General features: G+C 47.1%; 1 protein-coding gene across 1 annotated transcript in view; it reads left to right on the top strand.

The window, feature by feature from the left end:
• The first annotated feature begins 3,561 nt into the window (after positions 1-3,561).
• Positions 3,562-18,227, top strand: part of HDGFL3 (HDGF like 3) — a 57,318-nt gene continuing 42,652 nt past the window's right edge. Inside the window, exon 1 of the mRNA XM_081839351.1 lies at positions 3,562-4,393. Coding sequence (XP_081695477.1) covers positions 4,310-4,393 — 84 coding nt within the window. The 5' untranslated portion in view covers positions 3,562-4,309. The remainder of the gene's footprint in view (positions 4,394-18,227) is intronic.

Here is an 18,227-nt window from a genome sequence, read left to right as displayed (position 1 = left end):
CTTCAGTGGATAGGTGTGCCTTTTGTTAGCATTGGCTGATATGACAGTGATGACTATTCCCAGACAGGGATAGCTTAGCCACATCCTGTGCCACATCTGCACTATACACTTAAAGCAGTATCATACCACTTTAAGAAGTCCTGGCTGATCCCCCCACCCAAAGAATTCTGGGAACTGTAGTTTGTTAAGGGCACTGAGAGTTGTTAGGAGACCCTCATTCCCATCACAAAGCTCTATTTCCCAGAATTCCCTCGGAAGAGAGAGTGATTGTTCAGCCACCAAGATGTTGAAAAGGAGTCTGTTGCCTTCGTCCCTTAAGGTGGCGTCTTGAGCATTCAGCTACATTAGTAAAGAAAAAGCGTTTTAAATGCGTTATAAGACTGTGACACCAGATGGCGCTGTTGAGTTCCATCTTTCGCCAACACGATATTCCATGATGAAGTTTACAGCACGTTTTCCTGAAACATTTTTTTTAATGTGTCTAGATCCAACTCCTAAAATTTGCCAAGTCCTAAAATTTGGTATGCCGGTTCTGAATTATGGCTGTGTACACCTGTTTAGTTTTTAGTGCCATTTTTGTTCTTGCATGCGACTAGAACGAGATGAAAAAGAAACCATTAAAGACGGCCTGTGCTCCAAACAAGGAGTAATAACTTTTGCTGATTACATTGTTAAATCCAGTCAAAGGTTCAGGCAAGATCTGAGTGGCATTCAGCTAAGTTTTACTCAGAGCAGATTCACTGGCATTAATGAACACGACCAGGTTAGGTCCATTAATTTCAAGGGGTCCACATGAAGTAAATATCACTCTTAGATTAATTATTGAGAGGCAGTGTGGTGCAGTGGTTAGAGCAGTGATGGCCAAACTTGGCCCTCCAGTTGTTTTGGGACTACAATTCCCATCATCCCTGACCACTGGTCCTGTTAGCTAGGAATGATGGGAGTTGTAGTCCAAAAACAGCTGGAGGGCCACGTTTGGCCATCGTTGGGTTAGAGTATCAGACTGGGGCATCCGGGTTCAAATCCCCACTCGACCAATGAGTGACCTTGGACCAATCACTGCCTCTGAGGGTTGTTGTGGGGATTAATTGAGGGAGGGGACTACATGCACCACCTTGGATATAAATGCAATAAATGCGATAAATATAATTTATGCAATAAATTATATTTATATTAATATTTATAATATTATAATTATTATATTATATATTAAAATTATATATATATATATATATATATATATAATTATTATATTATATATATTATAATTATTATATATATATTATATATTTATAAATATAATAAATAATAGCAATAATAAATATAATAAATAATTAAAGAATAGTAAATAATCTGAGATCTAGAGGATGCCCTCTTCTGTATTAAAGTCCACTTTTGGAGGTTGGGATTTGCATAGCCTTTATTTTATTTTATTTGTCCTTAAAGTATCCTGAAGCCCCAAGCTGTTGAGGGCCTTGCAAATTAATACTAGGGAAAGAAATTGCACTTGTCTGGATTTCCTCGCTTTTCTCACTTCCTCTGCTGCTCTCAAGTCTGCTCTGCCTTGAGACCCTTGAAGGGAACGAGGGATAGAAATGTAATTAATTGATTAATTAGTCTTGAAATCCTTCATATTTTGCATATGCTTTTAAGAAATGACTGATTGTCTGATAAAACGTTTTAATAGGGAAAACGTCCAGGATTGCAAGTCTGAGAGCATGAAGGATAATCACAAGGCCACTTCATGCCACAGGGTTGAAAGAAAAGAGACTTTCTTGCGGTAGTATTGCAACATGCTTAGAAAAATACCTCTGAGCCCTCATTGGCTGCATGTTTATCCTTGTACATAGCATTTTAACAGTCATGGCTTCCCCCCAGAGAATTATGGGAACAGTAGTTTGTTAAGGGGTACGGAGAGTGGTTAGGAGAACTATTTTCCATCCAAGAGCTACAGTTATCAGAGTTCCCTGTAAAGAAGGGTTGATTGTTACCCCCCTTTCTGGGAACTGTAGCTCTGGGAGAGGAATAGGGATCTCCTGACAACTTTCAGCGCCCTTAAACAAACTACATTTCCCAGGATTATTTGTTGGAAGCCATGACTCTTAAAGTGGTATGATACTGCTTTAAACATATAGTGCAGATGGAGCCTTAAAGCACATGACTTTTGCATTATTATTATTAGTGCTATTTTTCTAGAAAAAGAGGTGCCGGAACTCACCATGAACACCTCCTTTGTTCTCTTAGAATGGCACTGGAGAAGTATCAGAACCCACCTGAGAGGTGCTGGAACTGAAAAAAAGCCATTATTATTATTATTATTACCCTGCCCATCTGACCAGGTTGCCCCAGCCACTCTGGGGAGTTTCCAACATCTATAAAGGCATAATAAAACATCAAACATTAAAAACTTCCCTATACAGGGCTCCCTTCAGATGGCTTCTAAAAGTTGCAAAGTTCTTTATCTCCTTGACATCTGATGGGACTGTAATTTCACTTCTCGCAGCGAGGGAATTGTCAGAAGGCCCTTGGAGCTGGACCTCGGTGTCCGGGCAGAATGGTGGGGGTGGAGATGCTCCTTCAGGTATACTGGCCAAGGCCAACACTTTGAATTGCGCTTGGAAATGTACTGGGAGCCAATGCAGATCCTTTAGGACAGGTGTTATGTGGTCCCAGCAGCTGCTTCCAGAATCCTGGGAACAGTAATTAACCTCTTGCAGTCTACAATTCCCAGCACCCTGAACTACAGTTCCCAGGATTTTTCAGGGGAAGCTGTGACTGTTAAAGTGAGGGAGTGGAAGACACGCTTTCAGCATATGCTGCGCAGGTATCCACAGATGTGGAGAAAAGTGTGACCAACATCTGTCTGCTGGTAGGGTGTTTGTGTGACTTTTTATCAACTTTCTCCATCTAGGAGAACTCTGCCCAATACTTTCTCTTTTTCCTTTTTTGCATCCCTCTTGTTCAGCAGCTGAGCAGGAGGGACAAAACTCTACCCAGGCCTAAAAACAAAACACAACCAAACAAAACCCTGTCTGGTGTGTTTGTGTGTTTCCCTGGCTTTTTCTCCTACATCCTCAGTTCCAGAAGCAGCAATTTTTTTATGGCTGTAGGAAATAATCACGAATTCCTTGTGCGGCCTGCCACTGATCAGGCGTGCAAATTCTCCCATTTTGGAAGGAGACAATGACCAATTCCCTGCCAATATTCAGGCAGGCTTCAGTCTGTTTGTTCTGCGCCTCCAGAGCAGTGGTTTGTTTCTTTGTGTACCTGGGCATGAAACGGAGGCACCTCAGTCCGGTCTGCAAACAACAGCAAGAATGCTTCCTATAAAACGGAAGGATTCGACCAAGATCCCGTTTATTCATCTCTTTCTGCAACGTCCAAAGAAATAAAAGGCTCTCCCGCCCATTTCTCTCTCTCTGTGTGTGTTTGTGTGTCTCTTTTTCGCTGTGCGAGCTACAAACCTCCTCCTTCCGTGCGCCCTTTCTTGTTTTCATAGAAAACGATCCGTGTACCTAGAAAATAACAGGAAGGGAGAGAAGGCGGCGAGCGGGCGAGCGAGCCATTAAAGAAAGGAAGGAGGGGAGAAAAATCGTGTTTTCGGTCGCTGCCCGAGGAATAATTTTGCAGAAGGGTCCATATTTTTTCTCTCTGCTGCACCGGCGAGCGTTCGGGATGGGAAGCGCAATGTAGGCAGCTCGGCGGCGGCTACATTTCGCCCTTCCTTCCTGGCCACATTGTTCCCGAGCCAGGGCTTGGGGGAGGGGATCTCCGCCTCCCCCCCTGTGGCGCCCCCCCACCACCACACTCCTGCCCAGCCCCCACCAGCCTTTCCTAGCGGAGGAGCCCCGCAAAGCTGCTGGATCCCTCGATTCTTGGGGGCTGGGGGTGCCGAGTCCAGGGCCTCCCCTCCCCCCTTTTGCACACACACACACACACGCACGCACACACACACACCCCAGCCCCCCTCTCCTCCTTCTCCTGCTCCTCCGCCGCCTCCTCCAGCCGCCGCTTCTCCTGTGCCCGGGGCCGATCCTTCGCTCTCCGGAAGCCTCCTTCGCTCGATCGGCGCGCAGCAGCCGTCGTGTCCCCATCACCAGCACCCTCCTTATTATTACTACCGATCGTATTGTTGTTGTTGTCAGGAAGGGGGAGCCGAGCGCCTCTTTCCCACCCCCCTCCTCGCCTCTCCCCTCTCCCCGAGTTTGTGGAGGGTCAAGGGGGGGCCGCGCAGCGCCGGGAAGGCCTGGGAGCGGGGCTGGGGGTTGCTTCGGAGTTGGCGACGGGCAGGAGGGCAGGGCAGGACCCGATGGCTCGTCCGAGGCCCCGCGAATACAAAGCTGGAGATCTGGTTTTCGCCAAAATGAAAGGCTACCCGCACTGGCCGGCCAGGGTGAGTACGCAGGGATGGCGGGCGTGGAGGTGGGGGGGGGGCGTTTAACCGAGGGGTGTGTGCGGGGGAGGGAGAGGTGGCCGAGGACTCTAATCTTAGCCCCCCCACTCTGCCCCAGAGCCAAGCCTCCCCCGCGCAGCCCCTTCTTTTCTCTCCCCCCCCCCACCCCGGTGCCGCAAAGGTTGGCCGCCGCCACCGCCGCTGCTTCTCCTTTCTCTTCCTTCTCCAGGGGCGTGATGGAGCCATTGCATTTGCGGAGAGGGAGGGGGAAACACACACACACACACACACACACACACACACACACACAGAGCCCCACCTCCCCCCAGAACCTCCATCCTTCCATGCTCCACAATGGGATAATCGGTGGGAGGATGCGATTGGGGGGGGGCGGGGGCGGGGAGCGCGCGACAACCCCGAGATTTCTCCATCTCCATCTCCGGATCCTCGCCCCCTTTCATTATTCTCCCAGCTTCATTTTGATCAGACGACAACACCCTGCCCACCCCCTTTGGCAGCAGAAACGGAATCGGGGGGAGGTGGACGAGAAGGCGGCCGTACCCGAAGTATTGTTATTGAGGGGGGGGGGCAAGGCAGCCTGTGCGTGACAATGATGCTGGTTTATTCGGCTGCCGCTCGGTTTCCCTTCTTCCCGCCACCCCAAACTCACTACTCAAAGCAGCCACCATCACCCCGCCCCCTTGCTCCTTTGCAGGCGCCAGAAAGGGGGTGGGGGGGGCAGCAAAAGAGAAAGGTGGTTTTCCTTTCCGCTTTGGACACTGTGATTCAATCATATTGTTGGTAAAAAGGCAGAAAGGAGTGCGGGGGGGGGGGGTCGCATCCTGAGTCTCAGAACCTTGAGGATCGAAGTGGTGCAAATTGGCCAGGAAATGATTGCTTGCCACTGGGGCCTAAAGCTCCGAAATGTACCTGCTACACCCATGTACAGAGCAAAGGATCAGGTGTGCAGGGAGAGGGCAGGATCCTGGCAGTGCTTGAACTGCGAGGGGATGCAGAGCAGGCCTGGCTGCCCTCTTTGCCTTTTGTAACGCCTCCCCGTTTAGAAGACTGCGAGGAGAGAGGGGCATGGTTTGATTTGGGGGGGGGATCAGGGAGTGGGTCTTTGTGCCAGTTCATTCAGCCTCCCGCTTCTCCTGCTTCCCTTCCCATCATAATTTAGGCACTAGGCCCTGGACTTGCAGTCATTTTCTTTTTCCAAGTTGGGTTTTTCATTAGGCATTTCACGTTTGCTTCTCTCATGAAAGCAGCTGAGGGTGGGTAAAGGGGGGTTGCCAACTTTTCCGCTGGCCCCTGTAGCTGTGCCATTTACAGCCACTCCAGCCATCCATGCTTCGGGGCTCATGGTGCAGAGGTTACAAGGGCAAGAACAGGCCAACCTTGTGTGTTGTTTGTTTCCTGGTCAGCTGGCAACCATAGCAGAGACAGCTGAAAGATGTACCTGTTTGGTCCCTATTTGTGAGAGAATACAAACCATGGCTGCCTATTCAGAATACATAGTTCACCTTCATGGGGTCACGGTGCTATCAATGAAGACAAGCATGTATTCTACCCGCATACAAAAACCTGCAACTACAGGGAGCCCATATATTTAGGATACTTTTCTATTTCCCCCATACCTTCCCTTCTCCCAAAGTTCCTCTGGGTACAGGCACAACATATCGGCTCTCAGTGTCGGGGAACCTACGGGGTAGTTTCCCTTGCATAAGGAAGTCTGCTTGGCTCTGCCTGTGGAGTCCAGCAGGGGGCACTATCCCAGTGGTGGTTAATGCCCCCAGGAGCCACCAGTGGAAAGGGGTGACTAACAGTTCTGAACCTCAGAGCCGGTGGCGTGCAGTGAAATTTTTTGCAGGGAAACAATTGGGACCAGAGATGCCAGCTTGCCAGTGGGACGGGGGTGATGTTGCATGCAAGAGCTGGACAGAAGCTTCCCAGGTTTTAGGAAGAAGGCTTTAATACTTACCAGGAACATTTAGGGGGCTGGCCTAGTCCCCCAAGTCCACTGACCACATGCCGCTGCTCAGAGCCACATCCAAACTGTCCAAAGGCTGTTCTGTGGTCATGGGGCAAATGATTGCCCCATGCCCTCACATAGACTCGTTACACATATACATGCCACATGTGAAAGCACACACAAACTCACAGGACACACACTCTCACACAGTGCACACATAGTGCTGGATGTGGAGGAGTGCTTTAAACCTCTCTTCTCTGCCCAGTGCTGCAACAGGGTCATTCCCTCTCAGCCCAGAGTTGCAATGAGCTGGTTCCTCCCATCACAGCACTAGAAATAGGTAAACCTCTCAGTTCAGCACTGTGATGGAGAGGGCAGTTACTGCCTCCTGCTGCTCTGGGAGGGGAGGAAACCCATTTCCTGGTGGGGCTGCAATAAAACTGCTAGCCTGTTTGCAAAACTAAGCAGGGTCTGGTCTGGTCTGGTTTCAAATTGGATGGGTGACTATGTGTTGAGATTCCTGCGTTGCAGAGGGGTTGGACTCAAAGACCCTTAGGATCCCTTCCAATTATGTGGTTCTTTGAAAAATCCATCCCAGTGCTAAGATGAGGAGAGGGCTTTGTGGGCCTGATCTGTGCTGCAGATTCACCACCACCCAGCATTAAATGAAGAATCAAAACTGATGGTACACTATCCTCCTTAAAATAGGAGCATCATCTGTCTATTTATAAATACTTTTTTATAAATAGTGCATGAGTGTTACAAAATTTTTAGAGAAACGACCATTTAAAGAGAGAGGGGCATCCCCTTCTTGGAAGATGCCCAGATCTTTCTTCTTGAGACCATCTTCCTGTTATCTCCAGCAATATTATCAGGAAATCTCATTCATGACATCTTTCTATATAGGGAAGGGACCTTAGCTCAATTGTAGATCACATGCCCAAATATCCCAGGTTCAGTCCCTGTTATCTCCAGCTTAAAAAGTCAGCTTTCAAGTGATGAGAAAGACCTATTTCTGCCCGAATTCATGGAGAGTTTCTGCCGGTTAGAGTAGACAGTATCAGACTGCATGAACAAATACTTTGACCTTGCAGGAAATGGCATCCTAAGTAGGGGCTGGATTTTATTGCATGCATACACACAAATTTCAGTTTCATGCAGCTTGGGATGATGAGTTGGAAATGACTCTTGGGAGCCTGAATCTGTAGCCAGTATCCATCCATCAAGCCTACTGGGAGATGCTTTCATTAGCCCGTTGCTATCCATTCAATGTCTAGTATCTTAGTTCAAGCACAGGTAGGTAGCTGTGTTGGTCTGCCATAGTCGAAACAAAATAAAAAAAAATTTCCTTCCAGTAGCACCTTAGAAATCAACTAAGTTTGTTATTGGTATGAGCTTTCGTGTGCATACACACGAAAGCTCATACCAATAACAAACTTAGTTGGTTTCTAAGGTGGTACTGGAAGGAATTTTTTTTTTTAATTTAGTTCAAGCACTCAGCTGAGCCGTCAACTTTTATGCCATATAGTGGGGGACCTGTGGCCCTCTTGTTAAGGGTGACAGGAGTTGGGGTCCAATAATTTCTGGAGGTTTATCACCCCTGCCAGGGAGGAAGAAGCAGGGTGAACACATATTGACTTGGGAGGATGGGCTTATTCCGATCCCAGCAGACCATTGTGGTTTAAACTCAACATACACTCATAGAATTCAAAATTTCTCATCAACATACAGTGTGGTGTAGTGGTTAGAGCAGTGTTTCCCAACCTTGTGCCTCCAGCTGTTTTTGGACTACAATTCCCATTATCCCTTGCCACTGGTCTTGCTAGTCAGGGATGATGGGAGTTGCAGTTCAAAAACAGCTGGAAGCACAAGGTTGGGAAACACTGGGTTAGAGTGCCAGACTAAGACCTGGGGGAACCTGGGTTCAAATTCCCCACTTGGCCAGGGTGCCTACTGGGTGACTTTGACCCAGTCACTGTCTTTCAGCCTAACTTCACAGGGATTTAGCAACATTTCTCTTCAGACCTAAGGCAGTGGTTCTCAACCTTGGGTCCCCAGATGTTTTTGGCCTACAACTTCCATGATCCCTAGCTCACAGGACCAGTTGTCAGGGATGATGGGAGTTGTAGGCCAAAAACATCTGGGGACCCAAGGTTGAGAAAGGCTGTACTAAGGTAAAATCCAGTTCACATTTCAAGGGCAGAGGCAAGGATGTACAGTCAGCGAAGAGCTCAACTTTGCCTGGAATGTGCCTTTAGTCCCCCAGTTGGCTTACAGGGAATGCTCACAAGCCAGGACAGACACACCTATGCCCACAGAGATACATGGGAATATGATGGCATAGCCAATATAGAGTCTTCCAGATGTTGTGGACTACAACACCCATCCTCCCCAGCCAGCACAAGCCGATGATCAGGAATGATGGTCCAAAACATCTGGAGGGCATGTCCAGTGTATATAAGGAAGTATATATAAACTCTGGGCTTTACTAAAGCTGTTAAGTACAATTCTGAGAGCAATCTTTCCCAAACACGGAGGTGAAATTTTGCAAGCACCTCCCAGAAGTTTAATGGTTGGATTGCCAGTCTATCAGCACTCAGCAACAGAAACCAGCAGATACACCAGGGTTTTATTTCCAGATTAAGGGGTCACCAGGTTAGCCCTGAGCATAGAAAATCATTTTCTTGCTGCATATCCTTAGTTAAAAGGAAAGTTCAGAAGCCAGTGTTGTGGGGTTACTCGGCTTGGCAGCTCTACTGCAAATCATTCTGAGATCATCTCCAGCTCTGCATTCCATGCTGACAACCTTTCGATCTACATACAGTCTGGTTCCTCGTGGGCTCTTCCAAAATTTATAATGCTATCAGCCAGTGAGTCAAATGTATTTGTTTGTGACCAAAGGCCATCACAAAACAAGGCTTTGTTTAGCCCGTGAGGAACATATGTGTTGCATTAAAAAATACAAATCAAATGAATATAGCCGTTCTCTCCTAATACAACGAGCAAAGGGTCATTGTCTAAAACAGGAAGTGATTCTAAGATCCCTTTCTTACACGGCTGCTGAATATGGAAATGAGAGCCATGATGGCGATGTTCTCATAGGCATCTGGTTAGCCAATGTGAGAACAGAATCCTGGACTTTATGGGCCATTGGCTTGATCCAGCAGGGCTATTCTTGGCTTGTCAAACAAGCTTCAGATCTTCAAGCTGTACAGTTACACCAGAGTTGACTCTGATGAGATAAATTACAAGCGGTGTGGAGTAAAAATAAATCAACTGAAAGCGGAAGAAGCCATGTTGGTCAATGTGCAGCCCTGGATCCAGTTCCACTGAAATTATAGAACATGACTAGGGACGCGGGTGGCGCTGTGGGTTAAACCACAGAGCCTAGGACTTGCCGATCAGAAGGTCAGCGGTTCGAATCCCCGCGACGGGGTGAGCTCCCGTTGCTCGGACCCTGCTCCTGCCAACCTAGCAGTTCGAAAGCAGGTCGAAGTACAAGTAGATAAATAGGTACCACTCTGGCGGGAAGGTAAACAGTGTTTCTGTGCGCTGCTCTGGTTCGCCAGAAGCGGCTTAGTCATGCTGGCCACATGACCCAGAAGCTGTACGCCGGCTCCCTCGGCCAATAAAATGAGATGAGTGCCGCAACCCCAGAGTCGACCACGACTGGACCTAATAGTCAGGGGTCCCTTTACCTTTACCTTAGGTCCATTAAACGGGCCTATTTTGTGTATAACTTCACATCATTCATTTAAAGCACTATGATAGAACTTGAATAGTTGTGGCTTCCACCAAAGAATTATGAGCGCTGTAGTTTGTGAGTTAAGAGATCCCTGTTCCACTCCCAGAGCTACAATTCCTAGAGTGATATAACGATCAATCCTTCTGGGAATGCAAGGGGAATAGGGGAGTCATAGCAGCAGCCTTAACGAACAACAGCTCCCATCATTCTTTGGGAGGGGAGCCATGACTGTTTGAAGTGGAATTGTAGTGTTTTCAATGTATGGTCTGATGGTGGCCGTAGTTGGATATAGCCGAATGTTTTCTGGGAGAACATTCAAGAGTTTGAAGACCCATGCATAAGCCAATTTTATCTTGTATTTTGAGGCAAAATGGCCTTTAACCTGAAAAACAGCTACTGCCTTGAGGCCATTCCTGGGGAAAGGTAGCTGTTTAAGCAGGCCACATTTAGTGCTCGGTTGATTTGCTTTCCTCACACCCTTTTTATGGGACAGCCACATAACAACATCATCCAGTCATTGGCATCCTGTATTTTTATTTATTATTATTAATAATTATTATTATTATTATTTCTACCCTGCCCATCTGGCTGGGTTTCCCCAGCCACTCTGGGCGGCTTCCAACAAAAGATTAAAAATACATTAAAACATCAGTCATTAAAAACTTCCCTAAACAGGTCTGCCTTCAGATGTCTTCTAAATGTCAGATAGTTGTTAATTTCTTTGACATCTGGTGGGTGTTCCACAGGGCGGGCGCCACTACCAAGAAGGCCCTCTGCCTGGTTCCCTGTAACTTCGCTTCTCGCAGTGAGGGAACCGCCATTTTCTCTGCAGATCTTTCATCCTTTTCTCAGATCACAGAAAGTCCAACTCCGACACCCATTGTTAGAAACTTGGATACTGTCAGGGGTTCAGGAGCAGAGACACAGGAGAAGGAGCAAATGGAGAGTGAGGAGGAGGAATATGAGGGGGGTATAGGCAGTGACAGTGGTCAGAGAGAGTCCACGAGTCTCTCCAGCGAATCGGAAGATTCACAGAGAGGAGCGCCGATGGCCAGGGCAAGGGGGGTGCCAAGGGAGAAACCCCAGAAGGAAGGGGCCAGCGGGGACTCCCTGAGCAGCAGTTGGAAATCAGGACCAGCGTCCCCACCAGAGCGTAGTGGGGGGGAGGAGTCCCAGGCATCGGGACCAGTCTTCCCACCACCAGAGGGAGGAGATGAGTCAGGATTGGCCACGCCTCCATCGGAGAGCGGGGAAACGGTCAAGAGGAAAGTCACCGGCTGGGTGCGCGCGCCAAGTTCAAATGTACAGGCGAGCGGCACAGCAGGTAGCCCGGATAGGGAGCCAGGTCCCAAAGTCCGCCGGAAGGAAGGGCAAGAATCAAGGGGGGTCAGCGTCAGAAGAGTCCAGGAGGGAGGAAACCCCAGGGGGCAGAAGGACCCAGAGGAGGAAGGAACAGCGCAGGAGGTGGAGCCGGGCTAGGATCTTAAACTGGTGCGGAAGGGGCAGTGACTCAGAGGGGACTTCGCCTATCTAGAGTCTAGACGTAGGGTTGCACGCTCTGGCTTTAAAATGGAAATTATACTTCAATAAAGACTTTTGTACATAATATCAGCCTGGCGTTGGTCCTCTGTGAGCTGGGACCTAGAGGGAGCCCTGACAGATATGTATATAAGCTAGGCACCAAATAGCTCCTTGAAGCAAAGTTACAGTCGCCGAAACACAAAGTCTAGTTGCCATTTTTGGGCAAGATGGCAGTTTTCTGCTGCATATTTTAAAATAATAATAATAAGAGAGAGAGGTATAGTGCTAGAAAACCATAATACTATAGGATTTGGGGTTAGGATTTGGGGTTCCTTTCAACTCTATGATAGTCTTATTATAGTCTAGTTGCACAAATTAACATTATAACAGTATGATGTCGTAGTTCAATATCGCTCTTTCATTTATAAAACTGACAGAAATATCATACCCTCTAGCATTTCTCCAATGAAAATAGGGATGTCCTAAGGAACCGGGACGGCTTCTGTAAATCCAGGACTGTCCCTGGAAAATAGGGACACTTGGAGGGTCTGAAATATGTCTTATTGATTATTGAAAGATTGTGGGGAGTTTTTAAGTGAAAGCAGTCAAAAATGGTATCCACCACAAGGATTATGAGCAGTGCTGTTTTTCTAGGAAAAGAGGTGCCAGAACTCGCCATGAACGCCACCCTTGTTCTCTTATAATGGCAATGGTGCCCACCTGAGAGGTGCCGGAATCGAGTTCTGGGGGGGAAAGCCCTGGTTATAGGGAATGTGCGCTAAACTTCAACTGGCCCCGCCCACAACAATTATGCCACGCCCCCTTATATGAACAGAACATAGCTGGATGTACATGTAGAAAAAGCAGAATACTCCTAATAGGGAGGAAAGGCAATTGCAATCCCACTTGTAGTTTACAGTGGAAGAGTAATGACTGGGTAGTTCTTGGAGCCTCCAATTTGGGAAGAAGCCCCGTGTTGGCATTTTTACCCATTTTATCCTCTCAACAATCCTGTGAGGTGGGCTAGGCCAAGATGTGATTAGCTCAAGGTCACGCAATGAGTTTCATAGCTGAGTGGGGATTCGAGTCCTAATCCATCACTGAACCACTAGCCAGCATGGTGTAGTGGTTAGAATGTCCGACTAGGAACTGGGAGGCCAGGAGCTCGAATCCCCTCTCAGCTGTGAAGCTCACAGGGTGACCTTGGGCTACCTCACAAGGCTGTTGTGAGAATAAAATGAGGAGAGAACTAGGTGTGCACCACCTTGGAGGAAAGAGGAGTATATAAATGTCAGGAAATGTAATTTAAAATGGCCTCACACACTACCTTTAGCTCAACTTTGCAAATAATTTCATGCAGACAAGTTTTGCCGGCCTACCTTCCCAAATACACCTATGTTGGCTGTTTTTGGCACACTTACAACCTGGGGGAAAGGGAATCATGCCTGGAATTTGGCATATCTTCCCTGGGATGAATGCCTTTAAGCCTGGAATGTGAATGCTGTTAATGAATGGCAGATAGGAGGCGATTCTTCCATTAAATTTTCACCCTAGGCAAAATAGGTTTTACTTTTCCATTGCAGACCTGTGCAGAAGGCAGGGGGATGAGATGCGTAAAATAAAATAAATAAAATCAATTTAAACGTGACTTGTGAGTGCAGCCTTCCACGATATATGGTGAAAATGATGCGCTGGCTTTTCAGACTTCAAGAGGAACAGGAGATTCGAAATAGATTAGGTCACAGCTCTGAAAGGTACAGCTGTTAGCACATAAGATAAGATGGACTGGGAACCCTTACTTTTAATAATGCAGACCTACTAGATTTCACGAAAGATGCTAACAGACTGTTGTTGTTGTTGTTGTTAGGGCTAGGCTGCCAAAGAAGGACAAGAATCGGTGTCACTAAAGACATTATCTGTGCATGCATTAAAGGTAAAGGGACCCCTGACCATTAGGTCCAGTCGTGACCGACTCTGGGGTTGCGGTGCTCATCTTTATTGGCCGAGGGAGCCGGCGTACAGCTTCCGGGTGATGTGGCCAGCATGACTAGGCCACTTCTGGCGAACCAGAGCAGTGCATGGAAACACCGTTTACCTTCCCGCCGGAGCGGTACCTATTTATCTGCTTGCACTTTGACGTGCTCTTGAACTGCTAGGTTGGCGGGAGCAAGGACCGAGCAACGGGAGCTCACCCCATCGCGGGGATTCAAACCGCCGACCTTCTGATCGGCAAGTCCTAGGCTCTGTGGTTTAACCCACAGCGCCACCCGAGGGGCAGTGCAGGCATTGCATGCAGAAGTTCCTGGTTTCAATCCTCTGCCTGAAATTCTGGAGAGCTGCTGCCAGTCAGTGTAGGCAATAGCTAGATGGACCAGTGAGCTGACATAGCATCAGGCAGCTTCCTAAGCCCTTGAGACCAGTGTTCAAAATCAACCAGGCGCCCGCCAATCAGAAAGTCTGCAGTTCGAATCCCCACGACGGGGTGAGCCCCCGTTGCTCGGTCCCTGCTCCTGCCAACCTAGCAGTTCGAAGGCACACCAGTTCAAGTAGATAAATAGGTACCATTCCGGCGGAAAGGTAAATGACGCTTCCGTGCGCTGCTCTGGTTCGCCACGTGACCTGCTGGCCACATGACTTGGAAGCTGTCTGTGGACAAACACCGGCTCCCTCAGCCTATAGAGCAAGATGAGCGCTGCAACCCCAGAGTCGTCCATGACTGGACCTAATGGTCAGGGGTACCTTTTCCTTTTTATCACCCACTTGTGACCAAGTGAAGGTAACTGGGTGCCAGGACAGCAGCACCCGACATCTCCTTCATTTGGAGGTGCATCAGTTATATTTTATCTGCACCATTGGAATGAATCTTGGGAACCAAAATGCTTTTTCTGTACTGCCTGAGCAGAAGCAGTAAACAACATTATAGTTAACTGTTGCCGCTTGTCTTCACTTAACCCACCCCACTGCCTTGCTCACAGTTGTGAAGAATATTCTTAGTTATGAATGGTCTATGTCACCATTCAGAAAAAGAGGTCGGAATAGGCCAGGACTCTTCCCTGGATCAAATGACTCTTCTTCTTTCAGTTCTCAAAGTTCTTCACCCAGCTCAAGGTTGCCATCTGAACTAGCCAGATGTTTAACTGATGATCAATCACAGTCAGTCCATCATTTGAAAAATAAGGCTTTATTTAATTTAATTAATGGCAACTAGCTATTCTGTTTTGGCTACTGTAACCTTAGTTTAAGGAGCCCTTTGGTGCCTAGCTTATATATCTCTGAGTTTCTAACACTGCTTGAGACATAGTGTCATGGCTAAAGGTGTCTTGCCACAGTTAAAAGTGAAAAGTCCCTCTGAATTTAGCAAAGCAGGCTTACCGTGTGAAATAATGCACTTTAGCACCTGTAGACACACACACACACACACACACACACACAGAAAGAGAGAGAGAGAGACTGTATGAGTATAAGGTCATGCAGTCCGAAGTCTAAAATTACCTAAGGGCACCAATGTTCATATTGTTCATATTCTGTGTTTGAGCTTCCCTGAATGCCCAGCTATGGACCTTTGGTGCAATCTAGTCAGGCTATTCCTATGTTCTTAATATGTTGTAAAGGTAAAGGGACCCCTGACAATTAGGTCCAGTCGTGGCCAACTCTGGGCTTGTGGCGCTCATCTCGCTTTATTGGCCGAGGGAGCCGGCGTACAGCTTCCAGGTCATGGGGCCAGCATGACTAAGCCGCTTCTGGTGAACCAGAGCAGCACATGGAAACGCCGTTTACCTTCCCGCCGGAGCGGTACCTATTTATCTACTTGCACTTTGATGTGCTTTTGAACTGCTAGGTTGGCAGGAGCAGGGACTGAGCAACGGGAGCTCACCCCGTCGCAGGGATTCGAACCACCGACCTTCTGATCAACAAGTCCTAGGCTCTGTGGTTTAACCCACAGCGCCACCCACGTCCCTCTTAATATGTTATGAGCCACTAAATCCAGCTTCACATCTTAGCTCAGCCTGGAAATCACTCAGAGACCTTAGGGAAACCACTGCCTCTCAACGTCGCCCCCATTTCACAATATTGAGATATTACTTATTTTTTCAAAGCAGTTCTGACCTGCTCTTCCTCCGGAAAGGTTCCCAAAGTGGCTGACATCAGATCAATCACAGCTCCCCCCTTCCTGAGAGCTTCCAGTCTAAAATACAGGACACAAAAAGAACTCTTTATCCATGCTTTATAGCACCGCAACACCTGAAAGAATGGCCGTAGCCTGGTGGTGTAACACCTGTTCTTCATCCAGAACAGTGTTTCCCAAGCTTGGGTCTTTAGCTGTTTTTTTGGACTACAACTCCCATCATCCCTAACTCGCAGGACTAGTGATCAGGGATGATGGGAATTGTAGTCCCCCCAAAATAGCTGGAGACCCAAGTTTGGGAAACACTGATCCAGAAGGACTCAGGTTCCTTCTGGGGCATCCCTAGTTGGGGCTGGGAAAGTATCCCCACCTGAAATCCTAGAAAGTAGCTGCCAGTCAGTGTAAGCAGTACTGAACTAGATAGGCAAATGGACACAGCATAAGGCAGCTTCCTACTGTTGCTGCAATTTACTGGCTGTTACTAAAGGCCCTTGAAATCAATGTCTGTTAAGTCCACATAATTATGCACTGCAACTGGGTCTTCTACTGCAGTCCTGGTTACTCGTAGAAAGGGATAAAATATCTCTGTGCATGGAAGTGTTTGTTGTTTGTTTGTTGTTCTTTACTGTAGCTGAACAGGCAAACTGCTTTTCCATTTGAAGGCAGCTTTACCTGTGAAGTCAGGTGATCAACTTCAGGAAAAGCTTTCAGAACAGTTTTGGTTGTGCACACATCTGCCCTGCCCAACATTTATTGAACCATACATGCAAAGCACATCACTCCTCCCAAAAATATTGGGAACTGTAGTTCCCCCCCTCACAGGGCTTTGATTCTCAGCACCTTAACAAACCATAGTTCCCAGCACTCTGGGTTTTTTTGGGGGGGGGGTTAGTGAGGACTGTGGTCCAAGTCTTTTTAACATCTCCATTGCTCTCTGAAATTCAAAACGTTTCCTATCCATTGGGTTTAAAAAGTGAGATTTGCTCCATTATACTGGTCATAATAATTCTGTAGCCACTTTGATGCCTAGGTACTTTACATGAGGTAGATTACATTTCACTGAAATGTCGTTTGAAGCCATGGTGTTTTTTATGGTAAATTTTGGTGGGTTTTTGTGTGGGCAAGCATGGACCATATTTTCAAATGTTTGTGTGCAACTAGATTTTAAAAGCTGAGGCTTATTTTTATGTTTATTTTGAATGTATCAGGAAATAGCTGCTTTTAAAGAAAGCATTAGATATTGCCTGGCCTGAGTTATAATTATGAGCATTGGCAAGTATGCCTTTGAAAATGGTGTCAGCCAGCTATGACTTTGAAAGGCATCCTGGGAGCGTAATAAGCCAATAAAGGTGCTCTTGTCATATCCATATTCAATAAACCTGCAATAATGCAGAACAGGGTTCTGTTTTGTTTTCCATAGCAGATCTGATACGATTCTGCAGTCGCATGTTTCTCTTAACCCTCTTGTGTCCAGAACTGTTCCATTTGTTGTTCTTGTTTAGTGCCATTAAAGCACATGGTTGCTGTGGCAAAATAGGTAGGTCCCTGCTCCCAAGGAGCTTACAAACTAAGCTGGGATTTATTTATTTAAAGTTTGTCCCTTTGTTTCTACCCTTCAGCCAAAAAATGCATTTCAGAGCAGTTGACAAATATCCAGAATAAAAACAGTCCCGTCCCCTTGCGCTTTCAATTTAAAAGCCACGACACAAAAGGAAACGAGGTTGGGAGGGAGGAGAGAGAAAAGCGAATAAGGAAAATATATTCATTATGTCTTCATAGTGAAGTTTCTCATTTTTCATGCTGGTAGATTAGATATATACCTGATGGTAAGGTGGAGCTGTGGCTTCCACGCTGTGACACAAGGAAATTACTCTGCCCCTTTAAACTACTTAAGTGAGAGAGACACTGTGGCTCTTCTTAAGCTTCTCTTTTCTCTCCTCTCCTACCTGCCGTATAGAGTCATAGAATCAAAGAATTGTAAAGTTGGAAGGGTTCCTGAGGGTCATCTAGTCCAACCCCCTGCAATGCAGGAATCCTAGCTAAAGCATCCATGACGGATGGCCATCCAACCTCTGCTGAAAAACCTCCAGGAAAGGAGATTCCACAACCTCCTCTTGACCGTTCGACTGTCCAACAGCTGTCAGAACATTACAGTGGTACCTCGGGTTACATACGCTTCAGGTTACATACGCTTTAGGTTCCACACTCCGCTAACACAGAAATAGTGCTTCAGGTTAAGAACTTTGCTTCAGGATAAGAACAGAAATTGGGCTCTGGCGGCGCAGTAGCAGCTGGAAGCCCAATTAGCTAAAGTGGTGCTTCAGGTTAAGAACAGTGTCAGGTTAAGAACGGACCTCCGGAACGAATTAAGTACTTAACCTGAGGTACCACTGTATTTCTGATGTTTCGTCAGAGTCTCCTTTCTTGTAACTTGAATCCATTGGTTTGAGCCCCTCTCTCCAGAGGAGGA

This window comes from Podarcis erhardii (assembly GCF_964252035.2).
Source record: "Podarcis erhardii genome assembly, chromosome: 14".
Lineage (NCBI taxonomy): Eukaryota > Metazoa > Chordata > Lepidosauria > Squamata > Lacertidae > Podarcis > Podarcis erhardii.
Note: the sequence above shows the minus strand (reverse complement) of the source record. Positions and strands in the feature narration are given on the sequence as shown.